Below are 9962 nucleotides of genomic sequence, written 5' to 3'. Positions count from 1 at the left end.
TTAAATGTCTTCTTGGTAACTTTGTTTAGTTCTTTAGAAAAATAATTCTCAATTCAACTCTTTAAATCATGCTACTTCCTTACAGAGGTTCATGTCAGTTCAAAAGTATCAAACATGTAATTTCAGTCTTCCTTAAATTTGCTTCTTAGAACAGTGGCTATGGGATATTCAGTTCTCCGGTAGTCAGAGTGCCACCCATGGGTTAGCTTTAACTCCAAACCTCAATTTCCAAAACTCTCCCCTTAGGCTAGCAGGTTGATATAACTTCAGCAAAATTAGTTTTGGAGAAACCTGAATTGCAGAGACTTCGGAAGAATTTTCATTGTCTTGTTTAGAACGAGATATAGCAATAAAATAGAACCACAACTTTGGTTTACAAAGTATAACTTTTATTATACAGACTGCTTAAATGAGTTTCCAAATATAGATTTTAAAAAGTCATGAGTGTTTCAATATATACATTCTGAAATAACATTATCACATTTACATTTGAAATACTTATTGCTAATATGTTAATATTTGTTGTGTTTTACCAAGTGTTAACTATTAAGTATTCTTGTTTATGTGTTCAATAGTAATTAACCCATCATCAAAATACCATCTCTAGACATTCTCTAGTGCATATATGCTTTTGTAGGGATTCAGGCATTACTCTGATTTACAGGTTATGGAGAGCATAAATACATCTGCAGGCTTAAATGGGAGCCATGCTTAAGTTACAGCAGAAAAAAAAAGCAGGTAACCTACTGAAGTGCCATAAACAATGAGGAGAGAAGGTACAGACTCAGTCATAAAAGCTAACAAACTTACACACTTGGAGCTTCAGTTTTTGTCTTCTCTTGGTCGCAGCAAGAATGTGGAATACCAGAAAGTTAATGACTGCCTGGCACACAGCACTCTGGTATAATCACAACAATCTGGGGAATTCAAACAGATTGAGAAGGATTTCATGGGGAACAAATTGTATTAAAGAAGATTCTTTAATGAAGTATCATTTTTTAGTCATGGAGCACATTAAGTAATTTTGAGGGGAATCTTCAGGACATGTCAGGCTCCTAGTGCATTTCTTTATTTTGTTCCTCAATGCATACCTCAAGAGGTGGCAAGGTAGTTTGATCATTAAACAAACTGAATTTTAGCTTCTTTGCTGAAATTATCAGCAAATACACCAACTTGGAGGTGATTTCTCATCCTAAGCAAACTGCTCAGCCACAGCTTCTTTTGAGTAAGGCCAACGGAAGTCAGAAAATGGTCTCAACTGACCGATGTAACAGTGAACAAGTAATGAGATTCCATTAATAATCTCCAAGTCCCTTGCTTTTTTCCCAGTGTCATTTTCAAACCACTCTTGCCGTGTCTGTAGCTTTCTACAACACTGCACCCTGAATTCAATAAATCAACTCTTCGAGAGCAGGGGTTTCTTTACCAACTTCATACAGACTCTAACGTGGTACTGAATAGTGGTATATGCTTTCAAAATAGATTCAAAATGCATTTTAATGTATTTTTCACTTGTATTTTAGTTTTTCTCAAATCTGAGTATCACTGATGTGCAATCACTGTAAGAGAGTTGACTTATGTGTAATTCTTGTTGCACCACTGCAGACATAGAATATTGAGAAAATAGTTCAGTTCATCAATGAAACATTTTCATTTTCAAAAGTGAATTTACCTTTAAGTAAAGGAAGAAGGGGCAGAAAGAAGGCAATTTAGGTTAGAAGTGTTATGTAGAAAATCTAACAATGACCAGAATGCAGTTTTAGAGACCTGGAGGTTTAGAGGTGTGGAATTCTTGGAGCTCTACGAAGTAATTTCAGCAGAATCAGAAATGAATCTGACATGATGCAGCCTAAAAACTGCAAGGATCTCATGATTAATTTTCATGGGGAAAGGGTTCAGGTTGAAACACTTTGCCTGTTCAAACCTTCCAGAAGAGAGCACAGAGGAGCTTAGTTCTTAAAAATGTCATTAGATAAACCATGCCACCCATATGATCCACATCAAACCATTGTCTGCTAAAGCTCCAAACACATGAGCACCTAACAAAGGTTTCCAAAGGCTGGAATCAGTCTCTTCAGTCACTGAATGAAGATTCACTATCAGAACTGTCTTCTGCTTTGCCGTCATCTCCCCAGGCAGGCACAGGGGCATCTGGGGTCCTGCAGGCAACAAAAACATTCCATGTTGCAAATCCAGCTGAGAACACAAGCAACTCAGCACGTAACACCACTGTCCTTTCACAACAACTGCAGGCACTTTATTTCCACAACATTTGACACATTAACTGTTTATGGTTCACAAACTCACACCTTAGTGGTATTGCTTCACCTACAACTGAAAGACAAACACTACAAACTGTAACTCACTGGACATCAAAACTCTGTAGACATCAGTGTGAATGCATGCCTTTGATGCCATCAGAAATGATGACAGATCATTAAGAAGTGGCAAACACTTGTAGAAAGAGTTGAAAGCAGGCAATAATGATTAATTCAATTTTTTTTAATCTTCAGAGGTTCTAGGGCTGAAAGGAACATTCTGTACACCATTGAGCAGTGTAAATAGTACATGAAAAAAATAAGACAGGAAATGAACAATATTGTATCCAACTAAAACTGCAGGGATAATTTAGAGAAGCAAAAAATTACTCAGAGTGGAATTTGGCTAGAACATTGGGTTAAATTTGACATGCAAGAACAGCCATGGGATTTTTATTGACTACAAATGATCAGACCTCTTGTATTTAGTTTTAAAGAGAATATTTAGGATGGTTCTTAACACTGTGGCAAAATGTTTGCTTGGGGAATCTACTGGAAATGAAGATGAGAGAAGCAAGCCATCTAAAGACTAACTAACATTACTGCCTGAAGACGCTGGCTCTCCATGGATGTATGGAGAATATGTAATGAGTTTGACATACAAGCAAGACAGAGCCTGGTGAAGTCTGAAAGCAAGGTAGAAAATACACACATAAGTATACTTGGGGAAAAATGACATTCAGAGAAATGCACTTCCCGTATGACAGTTAACATCTCTTGGATAAAATATTACATTTTAAACTAAGATGACAGTTGTATTAATCATCCTGTTCTTATTTATCTTGGGGGCATAGACTTTCTTTTCCAACATTAGTTCTGTTTAGTATAATTTCTCTGTTGGGAATCCCTGAGGTAACTTTAAAGTGTTCCTAAACATTTTGCATGAAAAGATGAGAAGGGTATTAAAGAACTGCAGAAGAGCCTTCTCCCTCCCCCTTGCACACCTCTAAAACAAATTAAGAAAGCAATTGCTTTCTCATGCAAATACCACTTCACAATATTATTCCTTGTTGCCATGGTAATGACAAAACAGAAGAGCTGTGCAAAGACATGTGATCTGGAGAGAGCAGAGCAAAACCTCTTATTAAGAAGAGGAAGATGGCGCTGAATTCCTTTAGCTCATGAGAGCAGGACAAACTCTCCTGGAATTGAAGACAGGCAAGAGAGGAAGGATAAGAAACAAAAGTCAAAGATAGGTAAATTGGGAGCTTGATAGAATAGGCAGTTACAAAACACTGTAGAAAGTTGAGAAAGGAGCAATAACAGAAGTGGAATAGCCAAAAGGAGAGTGTAGAAACAACACTATATTATTAGAACTAGCACATCTACAGCCACAAAATCCCATGCTCAGCCAACGGCAAGGAGCTGGGGGAGCCTGCAGCAAGTGACCAAGCACACAGCCATGTGGACATTTTCCTAATTTTTTCTGGGACTGAGTGAGCAGACCTAAGGAACCTGAAAACCCAAGAAATGTGCTGTGAATGGCAAGATATATATATAAAAAGAAGACTATAATATTAAGACAAGAAAGCAAGAAAATTAAGTCACCCCTGACACCTTAAAATGTTCTACATTTTGAACCCTGCCAAATCATCAGCTTTCTTTAAACAGTTTTCAAACCAATAACATTTTAAAGAAAATCTGACTAAGCATTACTGTTGCAGAGATCTTTGAAGATGAACTTTGAGATCTAACCCCAAACATTCTGTGAGCCTCCACCCACAGCAATGTTTCTGTCTTAATGCAAAATAGACAATCGAAAAGCAGACACTTTTTAAAAAATTGCTTTTGAAATTTAACCTATTATCTTTTTGATTTATCTACTATAAAAATGCACCCAAACATGAAGAAATAGCAGCACTTATAAAAAGGTATGGACTTGAAAGCACAGCAAAAAATACAACACATTTAACACACATATAGAAAACCCATGTTTGCTAAAGCTACCTACAACTTGCACAGGGTCTTTTTCTTATTTCTCATTCAATCAGTAAAAATATCAACTGAAGAATACTTACTTTAGGCTTATTTAGACACCAGGAAGTAGTTGGGAGCCAAAGTGACTCATCATATGATGACACTTCAGGTTTATTTTATTTAACAAGTTGCTAGTTTCAGAAAAAGCCTTTACAAAATGTAAAAAGACTTCACTGGAAAAAAGGACTTTCTAATATCCTGACAGTTTCTGAAGAGAATGCAAAAGTACTTCAAACACTTTGGTGGCTATAATGTAAGAATGAAAGTTAATACTTTCATCAGTTTAACAAATTCTGCGAAATAATCTAGTAGAACTAAATTAAATGTCAGCTGTAAAGTAAGACTAAAATCAATGTTTATGGCCAGATGAGAAGCTTTGAAAATTACTATCTATTCTTAGTAGTCTTCACATCAGGTTAACTCAATCAACAGCCAAAATTTTAAACTGCTGACTTCAATTTACACTGTCAATTTTGAAGTCAAGTAGTGCACTCCATCTACTGAGAGAATCTGGAAACAACTGCATTGTCCCTCGTGCATCCAGCAAAATAAGATTGAATTTGTTCTTACTACTCTACAATAATGACTTTTTCTTATTGGAGTGTTGAAAAAAATTTCTGGGAAATACCTCATAGTCTAAACAGTGCAGTGAAAATGGCTACTGACCTTTCATCTGAGTCCTCATTGCTAAATGTACATTGTCTAATGGTAGCTTGTCACTGCTATAACTCACACCACCTTGAACAACCTTCCAGCCCTATGGAGAGTCACAAATTACTTACTCGAGAAGATCTGGATTTAGCCCCTCAGAAATCATTTTGTTTCGTATTGCCATTACAGGAACACCCTGTGTAGCAGGAGGAAGAATAATATAAAACTACTGGACACAAACAGGTGAATTAAATTACACAGGTACTTTAAAACCACACTTTGATATAAATTGATGCATGTCACTTGTCAAACAACAGCATGGAACAATAATCTCAGTTGCCATCAACAAGAACCTAGAAGCAAGAAACTATTGAGATTAAAAGGCCCTTTTAACCCCTCTTACATTTATGGCAAAACATCTAGAGAAAGTTGCAGGGAGAGAATCAAGACTGGATAGATATACTTGCAATTCATGCAAACAGAATCATGAAGTTGAAGTTATCTGTATGGGTAAGAATGTGAAGAAAGCACAATGTAGCACAAGACAGCAGAGAAAAATTGTGCTAGGAAAGACTTGGGCATGCTGAAGGTCCAAGAGAGAGAGGAAAACCAGGGAAGTACATCTGCTACCACTCCAGAAGGATCTCTTAAGGCAGTGCTAAAAACTGGAGAAGTCTAAAAAGCATGGAGAAAAAGGCAAACAGGACATGAGAACAGAAGCACAATTTAAAAGCGACTTCTCTGAATACAACTGCTTGTGCAGTCAGGCTTGTATCTTCTGTGACTTGTGGACAGATTTCAGTCAACTATGTATGTGTTAAAAAAATTCCTTCCCTTCACTGCAAGTCCTTCCACAGCTTCTGCACTTTATTTTATTCATCAACACCTAAACATCCCCTCATCTTGGATCACATATCCAAGACCCACGTCCTCTCATCAGATACATTCCAACAAACTGCTCCTATGTTTCCCCTAGAGCTGCTCAAAGGCAACTTGTTGCTTTGCCATCTCCTGTTGGAAACCATCAGAAATACCATCTGGATCACTCCATGACAACATAGGATACAGAAAAAAACAAAAAAGAAAAAAAAGAGGATACAATTTCTGATTTGAAAGGGACAAAGCTACTGGTGGTCTAAGAAATTCTAAATGCAAGTGGCATAGGACTAGTATCTTTTGTGCAAAAGGAAGTAAAATAATGATAAAATAAAGGGCAGCCCTGACTAATGTTCCAGAGAAAGATGTGATACTAGTGACAGTTCCACAGCAAGAATCACAATTAAGGCTTGTGCATGAGGATTGTGGAACAGCACACACAGGTACATAGTTCAAGCAATCTATCAGACATAATGTCAAAAAAGGTCACTCAAACAGTTGCAATGTATTAGCTTGAAATAGAAGAACATCTCAGTACTTCCCAACTCACGTACAGTACGAAGGTGAATATTTGAGTATTTCATGACAGTTTAAAAAAATCACTTATTCCAGTACAGATTTGGACATAAGGGATTGCGTGTCTATACATCATCTTGTAATAATGCTTTTCCTCCTGCTTGACTGCTCTTAAGGTACTTTTCCCCACCTCAGAAGTCACTGGGGAGTTGCTTATGCATCAACTCAAACCAGGTGAAAACAGAATTGAGTCAGATCAGGCAAAGCAGAACTCATATTTGCTTCAATCAAAGGGAACTTGGTATAGGACTTCTAAGAATGGGTTGTTTCCATGTTCACACTTGGAGTATGTTTTATTCCAACATTGTGTGCATTAAAATCTACAAGAAAAAAATCCTCTCAGTATCCTCATATATCATAGATTCACAAAACTAATCTGAAGTTTAATCAAAATGCCCTTTAAGAGTAGGCTTTTTATCTGAAGGAAAACAATTAAGATTGTACCTGTACCTGTTTAGAATACAATCGGGGCATTACAATTCCTTTACCTTTCATGCTTTCCTAAATTTTAATCTGCAAATATGGTACTGCTTTTGTATGATTTCTTGGAATCCTGTTGGAAACTTTAAGAAGTAAGAATTTAGTATCCTCAACTGCACTCCACCAAAATGAGTTTGTCACAATTTCATGGAAGAGCTACTTTTAGTGTAGAATGGTGCTCTTTTTACTACAAATACTGTGAACAATAAATAAATTATCAGTTCAAACAAATCTTCATCTGGAAACTTAATTTGAACAAATAAATGACATAACTGAAATACTTGACCGGACAAGGAGACAAGTTTGGCAAATACAAAAACACACATTAATTTGTAGTATGTTAGTTTGACTTTCCTACCACACTGTTTACAACTGGCAGAGGAGTCACCAGGAACTGCCAGTACACAGGAGAAATGTGGAAAGTGAGATCTCACTCCTCTAGCAGTCACAAAAAAAAAAAATTCAAAGTAATTAGACCATCCAGCACTTTCAAATCCACTTTGAAGTCTGGCATTAAATCAATACAGAAACACAGTGTTCTAGTCTTTGCTACTATCCCATTGGTAGGTTTTCCAATGGTTTGTAATAAGCTATCCATAAAGTGCCAATTTGTGATTCAAGTGAAAAATAAGGTTTGGAACATCATTCAAGGGATGAAGCAGACCAATCGTAATAATTTCTCTGAAGACTGAGTGAAACCAAGAAGTTAGTTTTAACACAAGCAAAGTTTTATTAATACTATGACACAGTCATACTTTCCAGAATTATAATATAGATTTTAGAGGAAAATTTCCACTGACAAATTGAAAATAAATTGAAATAAATTCTTTGTTTCCAATCCCATTTTTAATTATGTGGATGTGAAATGAGCTCTTAAAAATGTCACAAAGAGTCTCCCATTCACCTTCTCATTCCTTCATTAGCTTTCACACAAGTAAGTATTGAGATTGCATTCATTTATTTCCTATTTGTCTGTAGCACAGACCACAGCTAAAAAGGTAAACAAAACCTGCATCATGAATAACAGGAAACTGGAGTGGAACCAAACAGCGAAGCAATCCTTGTAACTTCTATTTTGGTCCTTACAGAAATATCAAGTACTGCTGTTCTGGACTATACTTGCAAAGCTGTATTTTGTACCCTACAGTAAAATCAAACTGTAATCATGTCTGTCTGCAGGGAATGACTCCAATTCTGCCAGGACAACTACACTTCCAGTGGCATCTTTTGTGCCTCCGGCTAATATCACTTTGCATTTACACATTTCACACCTTCAGTTCACAAGTATACCAGCAGAATTTTGTAGAAAGATCTTGCCAGAACCTGTCTGAGGGAATATATTACACTAATTCATTTATTAGAGAAAATGTGCTAGAATATTGTGATGTTATCCTAGCCTAAAGATTACTGTTGCAATCTATGTGTTCTGACATTTAATGTCCGCTTACAGCTGGGTGTAACGTTCCACCTAAAAATAACATCATAGCCAAGGAATGACATGAGAACTGACTTACCACTTGTACCATTTTGAGATATCTGGCATATCTTGGATCCTTGGCCACAGTTGTGACATTTTCTGTGACTACCTCCGTTTTCTGTAACCCTTCTTCTTGTGTGTTGTTCTGCTGTATATGAAGAACAAACCCTTTAATGGTTAGGTGTACACACCAGACCCATGGAGAGATTCCAACCCATAAAACTGGATATTGAAAGGTAAAGTGCAACTCTTCTTCATCAAGATTATTCTGATTTACACTCACAGAGAGAGATTTTCAAGACATATGAAATCACAAAATCCAGCTCTTTTGTTGTTCAGTTAGAGGAGTGTCTTTCTATTTTTAGTTACAATTTTAAGTTATCGAACAACACATAAAAAACCAAAAAGCCCCTAATAACCCTGTTAAGTTGTATTTAATGAATAACACAGTACTAAATGTAAATGGTCTTTTCATAAAAAATATTTATAAGGATCATATCTATAAATCTCTTCCAGTAGTCCAATGCCTTTTTTCCTCAAAATATTTGATTCCCTGACAAGGGTTTCATACAGATCATGTAACTTCTAAACTATACTTTCGAGTATAAATCATTATTTAAAGGACAATGCAATGAAATCAAAGACTCCTTGAAAGTATTTAATTCACATAAATGAAAAATGACAAGAAGTTCTACTACTACTAAAAGAACACAGACAACTGTATTTTTTCTGCAAAACTAATCACTTGAAAGCAGCATTGGGAACATCCTTTCAGAAATAAATGAACTTTATATACTTAAATATACTTTATATACTTTAATATCTGAGAGGAGGAACATTTTAAAGAAAATGAACTAATGGTGAGTTATTCTCTAACGTGGATGGAACATGCAGTGCTGTCCAGTGTCTCCCATGTGCTGCTTGCAAATCAGAGTTACAATCTTTGACAGGCAGGCAAAAGCAGCAGAGTGCTCCAGCTACTGTTTCTCCACAGCAACTTCCACCAAATAAGAGAATGCGCAGAGATCAGAATTGAAGATTCCATGAGAAGAAACTGTAAGAGGAAACTGGGAAAAGAACTCCATCTACCAACGGGCCAAAAGCCTCACTTAGTTAAGTGGTGATCACGGGATTTAAATGTCTGGCTTAAAAAAATCAACCAACCACACACATTAAACTCCCCAAAATGACAAAAAATTAGTTGCAGGGATAGGATCTTAATGCTGATTGCTTGTAGTAAGCTGGCATTTCCAATACACGTAGGATAATATATAGAAAACCTTCAAGGTTATGAACTCTATAGAATAAAGCATGCTAGAAATTCCAATTTAAGCTAAAAGCTCACATTTGGAAGAAAGGACTTGGAATGATGTGATTTGAATTGTTATTTTCATTCATGACCTTCCCAGCCCCCTGATGTAATTCATGTTCATATTTTAGTGTGATTGAAGAAGACAAAGGAGAAATTTAGCATTAGATTTGACTCATTTAGGCCACTGTATTGGGTTGACCCTGAGTTGATGGACAGTCTTTTAGACCAATGACGCTTCTCACAATTTACATATTTAAACCGCACGGAAAGGCGGGACTTCCCTTTTGTCCGCGCT

The 9962-nt window shown here is 36.4% G+C and overlaps 1 protein-coding gene across 4 annotated transcripts in view; it reads right to left on the bottom strand.

Annotated features, from left to right (window-relative positions):
• Window positions 1-367: 367 nt before the first annotated feature.
• Window positions 368-9962, bottom strand: part of CCDC53 (coiled-coil domain containing 53) — a 14584-nt gene continuing 4989 nt past the window's right edge. Inside the window, exons 4-6 of one of the 4 annotated variants that reach the window (XM_008638116.2) lie at window positions 8393-8503; window positions 5078-5142; window positions 368-2159 (exon numbers count right to left, since the gene is read on the bottom strand). In XM_008638116.2, the coding sequence (XP_008636338.2) occupies window positions 2075-2159; window positions 5078-5142; window positions 8393-8503 (261 nt within the window). In that variant the 3' untranslated portion in view covers window positions 368-2074. The other 3 variants (XM_017740014.1, XM_017740016.1, XM_017740015.1) reach the window with 3 other exon arrangements.

The sequence above is a fragment of the Corvus brachyrhynchos genome, unplaced genomic scaffold (assembly GCF_000691975.1).
Source record: "Corvus brachyrhynchos isolate BGI_N302 unplaced genomic scaffold, ASM69197v1 scaffold27, whole genome shotgun sequence".
NCBI classification, from domain to species: Eukaryota; Metazoa; Chordata; class Aves; order Passeriformes; family Corvidae; genus Corvus; species Corvus brachyrhynchos.
The sequence above is the reverse complement of the archived record's forward strand: the minus strand, read 5'-3'. Positions and strand labels throughout refer to the sequence as shown.